This window comes from Neolamprologus brichardi, chromosome 9, assembly GCF_056152115.1.
Source record: "Neolamprologus brichardi isolate AB-2024 chromosome 9, ASM5615211v1, whole genome shotgun sequence".
Lineage (NCBI taxonomy): Eukaryota > Metazoa > Chordata > Actinopteri > Cichliformes > Cichlidae > Neolamprologus > Neolamprologus brichardi.
Genome location: NC_142112.1, coordinates 1,720,001 through 1,738,632, shown reverse-complemented (window position 1 = coordinate 1,738,632; position 18,632 = coordinate 1,720,001). Strand labels below are relative to the sequence as shown.

Genomic DNA, 18,632 nt, shown 5'->3' with positions numbered 1-18,632 from the left:
CACTCACTATGTATTAACAGACCTCTCTGTATTGAATCATATCTGTTATTAACCTCTGTCTCTCTTCCACAGCATGTCTTTTACCCTGTCTTCCTTCTCTCACCCCAACCGGTCGCAGCAGATGGCCGCCCCTCCCTGAGCCTGGTTCTGCCGGAGGTTTCTTCCTGTTAAAAGGGAGTTTTTCCTTCCCACTGTCGCCAAAGTGCTTGCTCATAGGGGGTCATATGATTGTTGGGTTTTTCTCTGTATCTATGAAGCGCCTTGAGGCGACTTTTGTTGTGATTTGGCGCTATATAAATAAAATTGAATTGAATTGAATTGAAGTCTACGAACAGTGAACACCCGTGTGCACACCTGTGTGGATCGGCGCGCTTGTATTCAAATGGTTTTCCCATGTAATGGTCTGCAAGAGGATGTAGAGAGCCATAGCCCCGTCCCCCAGGGCATGAAGCAGGCATGGGGGAGATCCAGGCCCCAGACATCCAGAGGCCCCAGAGTGCAAGAGCCCAAGGAGGACCACCGGAGCGGCATCCGTGCCACCTTCATGGGAAGGGCTGAGGATCCCCAGACGAGGGGTCACCCAGTAGCCACCGGGGAGAAGCTAGAGGGGGCTGCACCGGCGTGCCCGCCGGCTCCGCCAGCAGCCAGCTGTGCCAGAGTGAACCGAGCCGCAGGCACAGAGGCCGGAGGCCCGAGGGCCCCCCGCGCCCCGAAAGAGGCCTGACCGAGCAACAGGCACCAGGCCCCGCCAAGTAGCCACCGGGAGTGAGCTGGTACATGCCTGAGCGCCCAGCCCCGGACACCAAGAACCAACAATGCACCGACCCCTGAGGGCATCAGTCACCGGCAGGGAGTGTGGTGAGGGGAGATAGGCCTCCACACTTGGAGGGCCTGGGAGTTCCCAGAGAGGTGGAGTCTAAGACCCGACCTGACATATAGACACAGACAAACAGGCACACACAGACACAGACATGCATTCCCACCCTCATGCACACATATACAAACACTCAGCACTCACCCAACGTAGGGATAAACGTAAATGGACATGTACACACAATCACACTCCCCAAACATACTCTATACCCCGGGTCCAGGTACCCTCGCCCCCAGAGGGGGAAACGGCACCCAGACCCAAGAGATGTTACCCTTCCCTCCGGGGTGGAGGCAAGCAGACCGCCCCAGGCTCCGCAGCAGCGGGGAGGCCAATCGGACAGCCAACATCTCCTCCCAGCCCCCCCGCCCCGATGGCTAGTAGAGAACGGGGGGGTGTTAAGACCCCATACCTCCCTCCTCCCGCTCAAATGTAGTGTTGCTGCGTGTTGCTCCAAAGTGCATTTAAGACAAGGGAGAGCATGGTGTTAGCACGGCCCCTCCCGAGAACCCTCAGTGTCTACATGGATTTAAAATTGAAAGGTGGGCACCGGCGCCAGAGGTAGGTTTGAATACACAGACCGTCTACTGGACGCCGTTAACGTGCCCACCCTCAAGGCCCTATATATATGTGTGTGTGTTATTAGAGTGTGAGTAATGTGAATGTCTAAGTTGTGAGATAAAATTGAGGCACAGGTGGCCAGAAGAGGAAGGGGGGGGGGGGGGGGGGGGGGGAATGTCTCCCCTGCACCCTGGTGACACACCCGCACCCCAAGGCCCTACCTGTGTGGGTGGGTGTGGTGGAGCGGGAAGAGGGAGGTAGCCGGGGATGGGGAGGAAAAGAAGGGAGGGGAGGATGCCCCTCCCTAGGGCCAGCTCCCCCGCTGACCCCAGTAGGCACCCCCGTCCTCTGGTATCCACCAAGGCAAGGGAGCCCAGGCCCATCCAGACCGGGGCCTACGGCAGCAGCACCGCCAAGCCCCACAGGACCCAGGGCAGCCCACCCAACCCCATCGCTTAGGAAACTGTACCCACCCCAACATTCAATCATCTCCCAGACTACACAGGACAACAGACACCCAGGTTAAGTTTATTCTCCACCTCTCCTATGACTCTCCCCCACCTGCAGAGTGGACTCCTGCAAGGATGGAACAACCTCCCTGCCAGTTGAAGAGCCCCCCAGTTAGGCCGATGCACAAGAGGCCCCCTGCGCCAGGGCTGAGCCCCCGTGCACCCACCCGCCCACAACCTCGGCGACACACCGACGAGGACCGAAGCCCCCAAGGCCCAGCCAGAGCCCCAGCATGGAGGCGAAGCACCCCCGAACCCCAAACCCCCACGCCTGCCCCGGATCCACTCAGGGGCAGCCAGGCCACCAGGCCAGTAACCTACGTCCGCCAGCACAGACCATCCTCCAGCCCCGCTGCACGCAGCCACGAGGAGAACACCCTCTAAGAGCGACCAGAGCCACTAACCAGGTTATGAACACAACCCCCGGGTTAAGCCCTCCCTACCCCCGCTAGGTGATGGAGCCGATCAAAGGAGCCCAGAGGGATTGATCTAATGTGGTGGCAGAGGCTGTCTCGAGACTAATGTGATCTATTAGATGGTTTATATATTGGCTAGAATTAAGATTAATTTTATTTTTCCAGTTCATGAGGACCGTTTTCTTGGCGATGCATAGGGCAGTAAAAACCATGTGGACTGTATTAGTTTCTGTAGTGACATCATCCAAATTTCCCAACAAGCACACTAAAGGGGAGGTTGGAATTTTACATTTCAGACACTTTGATAAGTCTTCACATATCTCGCGCCAAAACTTCTGCACTGGTGGACAGAACCAAAGAGCGTGGATGTAATTGTCTGGTGTATTGCCTTGACAGTGTGAGCAGTTGTTGGAAGATGTAAAGCCCATCTGGAACATCCGATGACCTGTATAGTGCACTCTATGTAGTATTTTGTATTGTATTAATTGCAGACTGGGATTTTTAATCAATTTAAAGGTTTTTAAGCAAATCTGAGACCAGACGTTTTGGTCTAAGCTGACTGATAAATCTGCTTCCCACGTTGCAATAGGAAGGATATTGATTCATCTATTTTAGAAAGTGTTCTGTATATTTTAGATAATTATTTGGGGGATTTAAGAGTAAGAAAATGTACTGTGCTTGGTGGTGTTTGTAATTCAACTTGACTGAGGTTAAATTTCCTTTTTACTATGGATTTAATTTGTTGATATTCTAAAAATCTTTTCTTGTTGATCCCATATTGTATAACTAGTCTGTCAAATGTGCTTTTAGACATAGAAATTGTAGTAAGAGAGAGCGAGAGACAGGAATGATCTCAGCTGGGTTTTTATTCTTATTTCCACACATAAGGAGACATATTTGGACTTACATGTGTGCAAACATTGTGAGTTATGAAGTTTAACATATGTAGATACTTACACCCTCTGAGTGACGATTACAGTAATGCAGATGTTCAAACCCAAACAAACTAACTTTGTCTCACTGAGAAAACAAACTGAAAACCTGCAGATGAAGAAATGAACCTACAGGTAGAACTGCAGTAGCACTTTCAGTAAATCTATGACATTTTGCAAACATCTGTACATTTTGTTCACAATATTCTTGGGAACATTAATGAAATAACAGTATATACCTGTTTCACTGCCTAACATCTACTCCTGCTAGCAGCGAGTGTGATCAAATGAGTATTATTTAGTATGATGAATTAATACTGAGCCAGCTGAATGTAGCTTTCTGGTGTCCCTTCATTACAGTCCCAGGTTCTCGTGTTGCCCACCCGGGTTTAGAATGATTATTACTAACACAGGCATGGTGCTAAGAACGAAACAGGCCCGTGTGCATGTTCAAACATTTTGATACACCTTTGTTTTTGTGCAGAATAAGAAAGTTGAATGAATAAATTCATCCAATTCTGTTGTTCGAGGAGGCAGACGTTTTCTCCAAGCTGATCTAGAAGTACATTTCTATATTGAGTAATACACAAACCATTTTTTAAATTCCAGCTCATGAGGATATTTTTTCCCAATGCATTGGGCAGGAAGGAATGTGATGTATTTGCTTCCATGTGTGGGCTACAGCAAACAAAATCATGTGGAAAGGTCTTCACGTATCCTCTGCACAGGCATACGGGACCACATAGCATGCATGTAGTTCTCAGTGGAAATGTCTGTGCATATGTTTGACTCTGCGTGCCTCACATCCTTTCTTCTGTGTTTGTGCTCGATGGACAGTTTTGTATTGTATGAGTTGTAAGTTCAGGCTTTTAGTCATTTTGAAGATGTTTAAGCCTCTTTGTGTCCAAAAGTTTTGATCTGGATTGATGGGAAAGATCTCGCTACCACTTTGTGGTTGGGAGGAAGATTGAATCATCATTTTTATTAATAACGTATACATTTGTTGTAACAATTACCCAAGTAGGTATTTCTAAGTTGAGTTGACTGGGGTTGAATCCAGCTGATCACAGGCTGTGCACAGAAAACCTGCTGGATAGAAATGACTGTGACTTTCCCCACACTGAGACACCATAATAAGACACTTTGTAAGCCATATAGGACGACTTTCTATGGTAAAAACAAACGTTTACGCTTCATATTTCAATTATACGAGCTTTAGATTATAATCGTATCACAGTTAGTCGACTAAAACTCAAACTTAAAGAATTTAGATGCCTGAAGTAGTCAGATGTAAAAGTATTTGGACAAACAAACTTTTGTAATTTTAAATTAAAAGTGTTGCTATAACACACACACACATACACAGACACGCACAGCTTGGTCTTCATGCAGATCTGTGGCATTTACGTATTATTTGGCCTGGCTGCAGCACTTGGTACAGCAGGTCACCTACTAACTTGAAGGCTGGTGGTTTGATCCCAGTCTGCTCCAGTCTGCATGCCTGGGTTGCTGGTGTGAATGGGTGGATGTGCAAGTTGTGTAAAGCACCATATAAGAACCAGTCCATTTACTTGGAGAGTTCAGGTTTCAAAAGCCTGTTTCAGGCTTTATTGTTAGTTTTAATGAAGGTTTTATTTTTTTATAATTCATATTTACAGAGCTGCTGTGATCTTAGTTGGTATGAGGGAGAATTGTGTTTTAGCCATATTACAGTCCTAATGATTTCACACAGCAGAACAGTCATTCTCTCTGTTTTTGTAAATATTATATTTAGTATTTTTTCTTTATTGGATAGAGACAGCAAAGAGGAGAGAGAAAGAGGAGACATGCAGTAAAGGTCATCTTTAGGAGTTACGTATGTATGGAAACAATAGCAGTTTGTTTAATATAATAATCATAAAATAAATTAGGAAACTTCATGGGAAGAAGATACATTCTTTTTACACAGTTTATTTTAAATGGCAACTATTTTGAATAAAGACTATAAAAAATATAGAATAAATATTAAACAAGGCCAAAAGCGATGATAATCATACCATAGTTTTATATTTGGGTACAACCTGATTTTTTTTATTCAGTTGGGAATAACGTGATAATCTCAGAGCAGCTATAAATCTGTGCCTGAGCTGAAGTAGGCACTTTGCCCTTCTCCAGCTGAGGACCATGGCCTCACCATGGTCTTCACACTAGGGTGGGGTCTGCTGCAGTGTGGGTTGGAGGCCCCCACCCGATGAGGCCAACAGAACCACATCATCTGCAGATAAGAGGAGATTCTGTGCAGTTAACTTTCTCTTTCTGAATGAAGTTGATATGCTACAGCAGCGGTCCCCAACCCCCGGGCCTCGGACCGGTCCGTGAGTCGTTTGGTACCGGGCCGCGAGAGTTGAGGCTCAGGTGTGAAATGTATAGTTTTCAGGGTTTTTATCGGTTTTCAGCGTTATTTTGTTATCGTTTTAATCGTTTACTCGGTTTTCCTGGGTCTTTTCACGTGTGTTATGAATAAATCTTCTTTTTTTCAGTACCGGTACTAGTTTTATTTTGTTGTATTTATCCGCGACACCTTAAAGGCTGGTCCGTGAAAATATTGTCGGGCATAAACCGGTCCGTGGCGCAAAAAAGGTTGGAGACCGCTGCTCTACAGTGTATTTTATTCCAACTGCTATTGAAGTGAACAGTGTGGCTCTGTGGAGGACTCTGGTTCCTGTGTGGATGCTAAGCTCAAATTGGGCCACCGCTTAACAGCCAGCCATCAGCCCTTCCCAGTCCCTCCAGTTATTACATCACCTGCCATTGTTTGCAAAATCTGTGTGTGAACAAGAGTTTATTTGTTCTGAGGTCATTAGGCCAAACTGTGGATGTAGCTTTAGAAATACTGAGAGGATGTATAACATCAAACGTACACATTCAAAGAGAGAAACAGTTACTGTTCAGTAAACCTAAAGGACACTTCATCATTTCAGGACGGCCACATAAATCACACTTTACCATGAAGGCTGCAATTTTTAGGTTACAGCGCAGCTCTCCACATCACACACTCACAGCACACATCTCCTCTTTAGACACAAGTGTAACAGACACACACACACAAAGCTACAGATCATTTGTTTCACGTCTGTCAGCTCACTCACTTTCTTTCACATCTCATCATGCCTGCCAACCGTGGTCATTACGGAGGGCGCAACAATAGGAAGCTCCTGGCTGGTGCAGGATTGGAAGACCAAACAAGGCCATGGATACAACAGAATGTGCTTCTCATCATGTTTTAAACAAGCAGTGTGTAGCGTCACACAGGCTGTGATGAATGCAGTGTCAGTACCCCCGGTTACTATAGTTTAGCTGTGAGGCAAGTAGTTATTCTAGTATTTAGCTGAGTGATGCACATGTTTTCAGCCATGTGTGTAGACACGATGGGTTTGTTTTTCACATAGCACTGCAAATAATGTTATTGCTCATTTTCTCACTTTTAGTGTCACGTTTGCACTTTGAAGTCTGTAAAAGAAATGAAATGATTTGAATAATATGCCGTGGCCTTCATGTACGTCAGAACTGAACTGAGCACCTGCACAAACACACTGCACTAACTCATGTAATCCTAACTCATGTAATCCTAACTCATGTAATCCTAAATTATGTAATCCTAATTCATGTAATCCTAACTCATGTAATCCTAACTCTTGTAATCCTAATTCATGTAATCCTAATTCATGTAATCCTAACTCATGTAATCCTAATTCATGTAATCCTAACTCATGTAATCCTAACTCTTGTAATCCTAACTCATGTAATCCTAACTCATGTAATCCTAACTCTTGTAATCCTAACTCATGTAATCCTAATTCATGTAATCCTAACTCATGTAATCCTAACTCATGTAATCCTAATTCATGTAATCCTAACTCATGTAATCCTAATTCATGTAATCCTAACTCTTGTAATCCTAACTCATGTAATCCTAATTCATGTAATCCTAACTCATGTAATCCTAACTCATGTAATCCTAACTCTTGTAATCCTAACTCATGTAATCCTAACTCATGTAATCCTAACTCTTGTAATCCTAACTCATGTAATCCTAATTCATGTAATCCTAACTCATGTAATCCTAACTCTTGTAATCCTAACTCATGTAATCCTAACTCATGTAATCCTAACTCTTGTAATCCTAACTCATGTAATCCTAACTCTTGTAATTCTAACTCATGTAATCCTAACTCTTGTAATCCTAACTCATGTAATCCTAACTCTTGTAATTCTAACTCATGTAATCCTAACTCATGTAATCCTAACTCATGTAATCCTAACTCATGTAATCCTAACTCTTGTAATCCTAACTCATGTAATCCTAACTCATGTAATCCTAACTCTTGTAATCCTAACTCATGTAATCCTAATTCATGTAATCCTAACTCATGTAATCCTAACTCTTGTAATCCTAACTCATGTAATCCTAACTCATGTAATCCTAACTCTTGTAATCCTAACTCATGTAATCCTAACTCTTGTAATCCTAACTCATGTAATTCTAACTCATGTAATCCTAACTCATGTAATCCTAACTCATGTAATCCTAACTCTTTCAGGCAAAAGTATTTTTGGACAAGATACTGAAACATAAATTGCTCCCAGTGAGTTCATGTGTTTGATGGTTTGGAGGGGTTGAAGTGGGCATGAAACAGATGTTAAAGCTAACTTACACCTAAAGACTGTCACAGATGTAACACTGTGGATGAAGCAGGATTTAGGAAATAAGTGCTGCAGTTTTTCATGTGTAACAGCATCTTGTGCAGTGACGTCTCTGGGTTGATTTGTTGGTTGTTGCTAATAGGTTTGTGTTAGCTAGTGACAGAACGTTAAGTGAAAACAAAAACACAGTCTATGGGGGGTGGGGGGGTCACCTCTGTACTTGCCCTGCTGCAACAATGACTTTTCCACTGAGCTATTTTCATGCTTTCTCTTAAGCAGTAAGTCACTCTGTGTTATCAGCTATCTGCACTGAAACGCTGCAGAGCACGTTTACTGGACCTAAGTGGGTCAAGCCCACGCCAATCCCCCCGCTACCAAACTGTACAGACCATTACTGTTGTCCTAGCAACTGCCAAACCCAGACTCACACGTCAGATTGCCAGATGGGAAAGGGTGATTGGTCACTCTGCTATTCTCGAGAGCACAGTGGCCACGCGCTTTGTTCCACTGAACCTGATGCGTTGATGGGCTTCGCGATGTAAGGGTTGGATGCAACTGGAAACCAGTTCCAAGCAAAAGTTCTGAAGCACACTTAAATACTCACACCAGTGCATAGTGGTGTCTGCTTCATCTCAACCAACCAGTTTAATGTATTTGTATAGCATGAAGGTTAGTGCAGCAAAGTCACTCTGAGATTGGAAAGTGTCAGGAGACGTCATCGTCTCACGTGGATCCAGTTGAATCTATTTCACTAATATAGACCGCTGTCAACCACGTTCATGTAATCCAACAAACAGTCGAGCTTCTTGTTCAAATTCAGGACTCTTTGTCAAAGTAGGTCAGTTTTTGTTTTTTGAGTTTGTTTTCTTTGCGTTTTGTTGTTTTAACAGTCCAAGTGCTTCTTTAACTTGATGGCGCCATCGTAGCATTAAGCAAATTGTACTGACAAAGACCTCACTGGGGCTCGGTGCTGTTGGGATCCCAGTTCAAGCTATCAGGCAGGTAACTCTCACACGTGCTGTCAGTTTATCTTCTTAGGTTGGTGGTTTGTGTAATCATCTGTTCTCCCTGTTATTAACCTGCTCAGTGTCATTCTAGGGCTTTAATATATCACACTCTCAGAAATCCTGACATCCAGTAACTATTAGGGATGCACCGATACCGATACTGGTATCGGGTATCGGGGCCGATACTGTAAAATGTGTGTGTACTCATACTCGTAAAAGTTAACCGATACCATGGACCGATACTAACTTATTTCATTAATCAGAGGGTGGCTGGTCATTTCTGTTGTAGTTTTTTAGATTGGCCACTAGGGGGCCAATTATTATTTTATTTATTATTTATTTTATAATTTTTTTATATTTTATTATTTATTTAATAATAATTATTTTGTTTGTTTGTTTACAATATGGACACTCTGCAATAATTTAAAAGTTTATTTTATTCTCAAACCTAATTTGTATTTATTTTATTCCAAACAGAAGTGTTTATTTATTATTCTGAAAGCTCGAGACAGTGCCATTGTTAAATTACAATGTGGAGACTCTGCAATAATTTAACAGAAGTGCTTATTTTTCACTTGAAATTTTATTTTTGTGGTCATTTTTATTAAGATTTTATTTTTTATCGGCAGGGAATAAAATAAAACCTGTCTTCCAATTAATTGTATTTGTGTGTGTGTGTGTGTGTGTGTGTGTGTGTGGTAGAAGTATCGGTTTTTGTACTCAGTATCGGCAAGTACTCAGATCCAAGTATCGGTATCGTATCGGTTTGAAAAAATTGGTATCGTTGCATCCCTAGTAACTATGCTAACTAACTTGGCTCAGCTGGCGTTACCCCAGTACAGTTGGAAAAATAATGCCATAAAATCCCTGGATTTGCCTCCAGCCACAGCAGTGTGACTTGACATCATGTGAGAGCCATAGCTCTGGGTGAACCAAACACTGATGATGCTCTAACTGACTCTAACTTCTGTCTGCAGATCCCTCCTGTTGCCACCATGCTGCCGAATTCTCACCTTGCAGAGAAGCTTGTGGCCAGGTAAGAACATTCACAAACACATAGATGCTTGTTTCATGGCTGTGTCCAATGACAGGTTTTCAACCAAGTAAATGTGCTACCTGCAGTCCTCCCAACAGCATTTAGCTCAGCTGGGCGTAGGTCAAATGCTGATTGGCTTACAAATGGCCCAGACCAGGTAAAGGATTGTCATGCCCCTCCCAGACAGCACCAGTTGGACCACACACTTTGGACACTGCCTCCATTTGGCAGGAGATGCTCTCTGCAGTTAGACGGGCTATCATTTGCTCCCTAAGGTCCTGAAACGCACTACCAATGGAGCACCACGTTGATCCCACAACAAGCCTTACTCAGATCAAATCAGATTGTGTCAAAGTTCAAAATATCAACTTCAGTCTCAACTTTTTTTAACTGACAGAAGGTGACACTTGCTCTCCATCCTCATGTCAAAGAGGAGTAAAGGAAATGTGAAAGAGGCTTTTGCATCGAGCAAAAAGCAGCTGAGTGTTACAGTTTTATTGCTGCTTTAGCACTTTAAGGAGGTGCTGGGGAAATTGTGGGTGAGGGGTGAGAGGGGGGTGATGGTTTCAAGAGAGATGCCGAGTAGACCTTACTGTGATCTTATTGACCAGCAAGTGAAAGTTGAAAACCAGTAAAGAAAAAGCTCAGAAAATGCTGAAATAAAGTGTTGAAAGATGCAGAAAAAGGGAAGTAGTCTTTGGAAGGGTTAGTATTAGTTTTTGTTTTTAAGTCTGTGAAGGTTCTCAGTCATCCAGGTCATTGTAGTCTAAGGAGTTTGGAAAGAAAAGCGTCTGGACTTCTTTAAGTTGCTTGAAGACGTTTCACCTCTCATCCGAGAAGCTTCTTTAGTTCTAAGGTCAAATGGTGGAGAGTCCCAGATTGGGACTGATTGGGACCCACACCCAGTTCCACACCTTGGCTCAGGTGATTAGAGGATCATCAGGGGGTCCTTTTGTCCCTCTGTGGGGGGAAACTCCCACTAGGTTTATATCTGGGACTCTCCACCATTTGACCTTAGAACTGAAGAAGCTTCTCGAATGAAGGTGAAACGTCTTCAAGCAACTTAAAGAAGTCCAGACGCTTTTCTTTCCAAACTCCTTAGACTATTTGTTTTTAAGTAAAACTTTTTTACCTTCAAAGATTTCAGAAAATATAAATTTAACTATTGACTTTCAGTCACAGTATCTCCAAAACACCAAGCACTGCTCTGACAGAGACGCTCTGCTGAGATCACCTGGTGGTGAGCCTCGTCCCACCCAGACTGGTTTGAGGCCGAACTAACCATGTACCAGCTTTAATTCAATTTTATTTATACAGCACCAAAACACAACAACAGTCGCCTCAATGTGCTTTGTATTGTACAGTAGAGCCTACAATAATACATGCAGAGCAAAACCCAACAATCATATGACCCCCTTTGAGCAGCACTTTGGCGACAGTGGGAAGGAAAAACTCCCTTTTAACAGGAAGAAACCTCCAGCAGAACCAGGCTCAGGGAGGGGCGGGGCCATCTGCTGTGATTGGTTGGGGTGAGAGAAGGAAGACAGGATAAAGACATGCTGTGGAAGAGAGACAGAGATTAATAACAGATATGATTCAATGCAGAGAGGTCTGTTAACACATAGTGAGTGAAGAAGAAAACCCCAATGCATCATGGGAATCCCCGGCAGCCTACAACTATTGCAGCATAACTAAGGGAAGATATAGGGTCACCTGGTCCAGCTGATCCAGATTTGTGTTATATAAAGTCATGATTTTGGTTTTTCCCTGCAGCTCACCACTATAAAGAGTGAGTCGCGTCTGAAGCATCTCCTGCAGAGGTTACCTGGTTACTGTCCAGAGTCTATGGTGAGTCACATACAGCAGCTACACGTACACTAACCAACAACATGGTTTCTATTGGAAGCCTTGTCTCATGATTGTGTTGTGTCATAAGGTTTGATTGTGTAACGCTTAGAAAATTTTTATTAGCCTGACAGAGTAACTTGTATATATTTTGCCTCTAATAGGCACAATTTCTGCAGAAGACTCATATCAGCATCTCTGCAATATAACTGACATGACATGAGTTTGTGTGGATGCATGTTGTGTGTGGGCACAGTACAGTTGGTACAGTTGGCCCTGAAGTTAATGAGAAGCCAGTACAACAGAATTTATAGGATGCAGGAGCGTACCTAGAAGATCTAGGGCCAGAGCTGCTGCACGTGAGCCCGGTCCCCAAATAGTCCTGATCGTGTGGTTAGTTGTTTGGATCATTTACAACATTTGCATTGTTTTCAGTTCATTTTTCTACCAAGAGCTGTGCAATTTAGCTCAAACGAATAGATGATGTTCAGCTGCAGCACAAGGAGCTGTTGTTAATTACAGTAAGAAAAACAAATGACTAGTATGTACGTTAAATTTAGGCCCACGCAGGCAGGCTTATAATGCAAACAGGCTCCAGTAATAACTCTGAACTACGGCCCATGTTCTCTAGCATTCTTGTAGTTCGACAACTTGCGAAGGACTAAAACAAACCATGAACTACTCACTGACAAAGGTTTATTTTTATGCTCTGCAACCGACGCTGTTGCTACAAAAGTATATTCTGCTGCATCTGTTTGCTAAAAACAAAATGGGTTTGCAGACTTTGTGAGGGAGTCCTGAGCTGTAAACAGCTGGGAGGGCTGGTGGGCGGGGCAGCGTGGACAGCGTGGTTAATGCGACTCAAGAACAAGACGATGAAGGACTTTGAAATTCAGACCACAGATGCATCTGAGAAAAGTAGTAGTATTTCAGTGTTGTCACCATATGTGTGGTGATTCACTGACATGTTGTGACACTGGGACACTGGGACACTGGGATACTGGGACACTGGGACACTGGGACACTGGGACATTGGGACACTGGGACACTGGGACACTGGGAGGCAGGTTCAGTTTGATGGTGTTTCACATGTAATTTGACTTTCCTCGTCGTGGTCTCCCTGAGAGGTTTCAGCTAACGCCCAGCGCTGTCCTCATCATCTCATACACATGTTATCCTTTCTTATGTTGCTGTGAATCCTCTGGATCTTTACATAGTTACTCATTAAAATAACTCTGTTAGACTCAAGCTGTTAGCTCAAACAAACAGCTTGAGTCTAAAGCTGCCCTCTGCCCTTTCAGTTAGTAAACTGTGGAAATCTCTGAGAGCAGAACAGATTATGGAGATTATGATCTTTGATGTTGTTCCAGTAACCTTACTGTCCTTAGCTTTGCTTCTTTTTTCTTTTGCACAACTAAATTAGATTATTCACGTCTCATGTGCTTTCACACCAAAGGATACCAGGGGACAGGTGATGTGTGGTAGAGCTCCTGTCATTCTGCACTGATGCCTTTGATAATGCCAGAGTGTCAGATCTGGAAGAATATTCAAGAGTAAATGATGTGATAGTGACAGGACTGGAAACCAAGCATCAGACATATGCAAGGGTAGCAGCATCAGAGAGAGGGGAGCCACCCGAGCAAGAGCTACGCTCTTTGGAAGAGCAGGTACTGGCCTTCTTTAAAAGCAAAGGTATCGAAATGGACAATAAAAATATTGAGGGATGCCATCCTCTTCTGAGGAAAAACAAAAATCAAATACCTGCCATTATCATTCGTTTTGTTAATAGAAAACAGAAAAAAGAACTGCTCAAGCAAGGAAGAAAGCTAAAAGGAACAAATGTTTATTTAAATGAACACCTAATCAAGAAAAATGCAGACATTGCAAGACAAGCAAGAATATTAAGAAAACAGAAGAAAATACAGTAACTTGGACGTCAGACTGTAAAATATTCATTAAGTTAAATGGAACACCAGAGCAGGCTAAGGTTCTAGTCATCAAAGAGATGACGGAACTAGAAAAATATAACTGATAAATGCAAAGCAGTGCTGAATATGATGGGACCGTCCAAGTGCACAACCAACGCAGATGTCTGACAAGTTTCAACTAACAACTCATATAGATATTGAAAATAAGACATTGATGTATGACAGCAACATAGATCCTGATTGTAATTTCTTTAACAATAAGACAAATGAATGCAATTATTATACAAAGGAGCAACTTAAAAATGAATTCAAGGTAGATCAGGGTATAACAATGGTTCACTTTAATAGTCGAAGCTTATATGCAAACTTTCAATCCATCAAAGACTACATAACACAGTTTGAACAGCCATTCAATGTGATAGCCATATCGGAGACCTGGATAACTCCTGGAAAAGAAGAAGACTTTAAAATAAATGGATATGAATTCCTTCATGTAGACAGGATCAACAAGAAAGGAGGTGGGGTGGCACTTTACATTGATAAAAACCTAAAGTACGAAAGAATGGGAAGAATGACAACTGTTATTGATGGAGTGATGGAATGTTTATCAGTGGAAATAAGTGTGGAAAAAAGGAAAAACCTAATTGTCAGTTGTATATATAGAACACCAGGATCTAAGATTGAGATATTTAAGGATAATATGGAGGACTTATTTACAAATATAAATCAGAAAAGAATGTTTATTTGTGGGGACTTTAATATTGACTTATTGAATCCAAATCATAATAAGAGTACAGAAGAATTTATTGATTCCATGTACAGCATCGGTTTATTTCCACTGATAACAAGACCGACCAGAATAACATCTCATTGTGCAACTCTATTAGATAATATATTTACAAATATAATAGAAGGAAATATAAAAAGTGGGCTGTTAATCAATGATATAAGTGACCATTTACCAGTCTTTGCATCTTATAATTGCCATTATAAAGTGAACAATGATGGACATAAGATTATTTACAAAAGAATAAGAACAGAGAAGACATTAAATTGTCTTAGAAATGAACTTTTAAAGCAAGATTGGAAAATTGTATATGAACAAACAGAAGTTAATAAAGCTTACAAAGGATTTTTAAGAACATTTAACACATTACTTGATAAAAACTGCCCAGTAATTGAAATCAATAGGAAACACAGCTATGCAGGAAGACCATGGATGACTAAAGGACTACAAAATGCCAGTAAAAAAAAGAATACCCTATATCGAGAATTCATAAAAAAGAGAACAATAGAAACTGAAAGGAAGTATAAAACTTACAAAAATAAATTAACTAATATAATGAGATCCTGTAAAAGAGAGTATTACATTAAAAGGTTAGAACACAATAAAGATAACACAAGAGATATATGGAATGTATTAAACAGTATAATCAAAAATGAATCAAGGAATAATGATTACCCTGGGTACTTTATAGAAGGGACAAGAAGTATTAATAACATGGAAGAGATAGTAAATGGCTTTAATGAATTCTTTGTAAACATAGGGCCAAAACTGGCAGAAGAAATAAAGGTTGATGGAATAGAAAGGGACACTGGTGAAAATATTGAAAGGAATAGTAGCTCAATGTTTTTAAGAGCAGTGGAAGAGAAAGAGATTTATGACATAGTTAGAGGACTTAAGAACAAAACCAGTACAGACTGGAATGATATTGATATGGTAACAGTAAAGACAGTTATTGATGGTATTGTAAAACCATTAAAATATATATTCAACTTGTCGTTTCAAAAAGGAGTTTTTCCACAAAAAATGAAAGTTGCTAAAGTTATTCCCATTTACAAAACCGGTGAAAGGCATCATTTTACAAACTATAGACCAGTGTCAATACTCTCCCAGTTCTCTAAGATACTGGAAAAACTTTTCATAAAAAGATTTGACAGTTTTGTGGAAAAATATGAATTAATGACAGAGAGTCAGTATGGGTTCAGAAGCAACAGATCAACAGCTTTGGCATTAATAGATTTAATGGAAAAGATAACGGAATGTATGGATAATAAGAGGTATGCGCTCGGCGTTTTCTTAGATCTAAAGAAGGCGTTTGATACTGTTAATCATGAAATTCTATTAAAAAAACTGGAAAAGTACGGGTTTAGGGGAGTGGTTTTGGAATGGTTAAAAAGCTATGTAGGGAATAGGCAACAATATGTACAAATAAATGAATATAAATCTAATTTGATGGATATAGCTTGTGGAGTACCTCAAGGTTCAGTACTGGGTCCAAAAATGTTTATTATGTACTTAAATGATATCTGCACAGTATCGGAGATTTTAAAGTTTGTATTTGCAGATGACACAAATATACTGTGTTCAGGTGTGGAATTGCCACAGGTTTTGGAGATGATCACACAGGAATTAACGATATTAAAGAAGTGGTTTGATATAAATAAATTATCATTGAATCTAGATAAAACCAAATTTATGTTGTTTGGAAACCAAAAGAGAAACATCAAAGTAGAAACATGTGTTGACAATGTATATTTAGAAAGAGTAAATGAAATAAAATTTCTTGGGGTGATCATTGACCACAAGCTCTGTTGGAAGCCACATATTACTTATGTTCGGGGGAAACTGGCACGGGGCATTGCCGTCCTGGGGAAAGCAAAGCATATGCTGGATCAGAAAGCACTGCACATATTATACTGTGCTTTACTACTGCCATATATGAGCTACTGTGTAGAGGTCTGGGGAAACGCATACAAAAGTAACACACAAACAATAACTGTAATACAGAAAAGGGCCATTAGATTAATAAATAATGTGGGTACAGGGACCATACAAATGCACTCTTTGTCAAAATGCAAGCTATTAAATTCCAAGACTTGGTGAAGCTTAAAACAGCGCAAATAATGTATAAAGTAAGAAATAAATTGCTTCCAAAAGAAATCTGTAAACTGTTCATAGAAAGAGAAGGTGGGTATAACTTAAGAGGGAAATGGAATTTAAAAATACAAAGTGCTAGAACAACTTTAAGAACGATGTCTATCTCAATTGCAGGAGTTAAATTATGGAACAGTCTAACAGAAGAAATGAAAGACAGTAAAAACATAAAACAGTTTAAAGTAAAATATAAAAACTTGATTTTAAATAAGTATAATAATGAAGAAAACGGGGTTAACCCCTTTTCAAACAAATAATGGAATAATATTTTGTAATGATTGTGAAGGCTCATGTTTGAAATGTTTGAAATAAAAAAAATGAACTGAACAGAGCTGCACGAGCTCCTGCTGATATCTGTAAGTCAGATTGATCGGTGAAGAAACAGATCAGAGGACGATCAAAGAACGTGTCTGTATATTCTCTATGTGTCTGTCAGACCAGGCTCCTCTAGCTGCTTATTTGAGACATTGTAAGGTGGGTTGTCTGTGCATCCAGGTGAGATCCAGTGTGAGTCATGTGACAAAATGATGACTGCGTTTGTCCAGAAGAGAAACATGGACACTTTCAGTGGACCTGTTTTCATATTCAGTCTCCTTTCTGAGTCTTTGTGACTGACTGTTGTATCATGAACTTCCCTGAGTGCTGGTACTGATACGTGAGGAGTGAAACACTTTGTGCTTTCCACAGACCTGAAACTGTCTCTGGGTCTGTGGTTGATTAACACGCTGTGATGGATGATGCTGCTGTTCCTCTCTGTGAAGCTTCAGTGTAAAAACAGTTCACAGCTGGGTGGGAGGAGGCAGCGTTCAATGTAGTGACAAACGTATTCGCTGTACAATTGAAAATAAAATGAAACAATAAAAAAGTTGCTGCTGTTCATGGAAACTTTATCAAAAAGGAGAAAAGTGGACACAGAGTGTCGAGTAGTTCAAGAAGAGCAGCTCCTGTTTATCCACCTGTGTGTTTGCTGTGTTCACGTTTCAATATTCATCAGCACTCTGAGACAATAGTGAACAGTACAAGAAGCACAGCTGACTACACAGAAGATAAAGGAGGGGTTGGTAGGTTTGAGGAAACAACCGTCTCTTTTTACTCAGCAGTGGAAGCTGGTCACCTTATTGAAGGGAAAGTTTTCAAAGCCAAACTTTGAACCCGGCTGCACGTGTCCTTATCAGCCCAATAAGAAGCTCTGACACAGGACTGAGGATCCACCAAAGAAAGCTGTCATTTGTTGCACCTGAGGTTGCCATGGGAGCACAGATATTTGACCCCTGATGTTGATTCATGTGTAAAGGTGCAGATAAATCATTGGTTGATTGTTTCTTTGAAACATTAACACAATCAGAAAACTTTATTAATCGCTGAGGAAATGATGTGGTTACAGTAACAGACTCAGGTAGTTAAATAATACAAGAGTTTACACATTTAACAAATAGCACTGATATATACAAATCACTCTATTATAAATATGAAGAATATTATAGAGTGGCCACATAATAACTAGTTCAGTTTTTTGTTAAAGCAACATTTTTCTCACATCCAACCAGCTTCCTTCTCTCTTCAGCCAAAGTGTAAAGCCCCGCTCTGTGGTTGGTGGAACGAGCCAGAAACATTATCATCACATGCTAATTTCATTTAGTTTCATAAAAGACCTGCAGACTAATATGTTGTATTCACATAGAATTATAAAGTTACCAGAGTTCGTGCTGTCTTCTCCCAAACATTGAAGTTTGTTTTAACAAACCCACGGTGTGTGAGAAAAACAGAGCTACATATCTGATCATTATGCTTCCTGAATGATAAAAGCTGTTATTAAGGTTTTTTGTTAATAACCTCTGACATTAACCATTTTATGTCTTATAGAATGAACTTTGGATGTGCATCAATTCTACACTTCCAGGTAAGC

At 41.3% G+C, this 18,632-nt stretch overlaps 1 protein-coding gene across 1 annotated transcript in view; it reads left to right on the top strand.

Annotated features, from left to right (window-relative positions):
* Positions 1–18,632, top strand: part of reck (reversion-inducing-cysteine-rich protein with kazal motifs) — a 67,422-nt gene that overhangs the window by 12,011 nt on the left and 36,779 nt on the right. Inside the window, exons 2-4 of the mRNA XM_087845805.1 lie at positions 9,957–10,015; positions 11,789–11,863; positions 18,590–18,626. Of these exons, the coding sequence (XP_087701931.1) occupies positions 9,957–10,015; positions 11,789–11,863; positions 18,590–18,626 (171 nt within the window). The remainder of the gene's footprint in view (positions 1–9,956; positions 10,016–11,788; positions 11,864–18,589; positions 18,627–18,632) is intronic.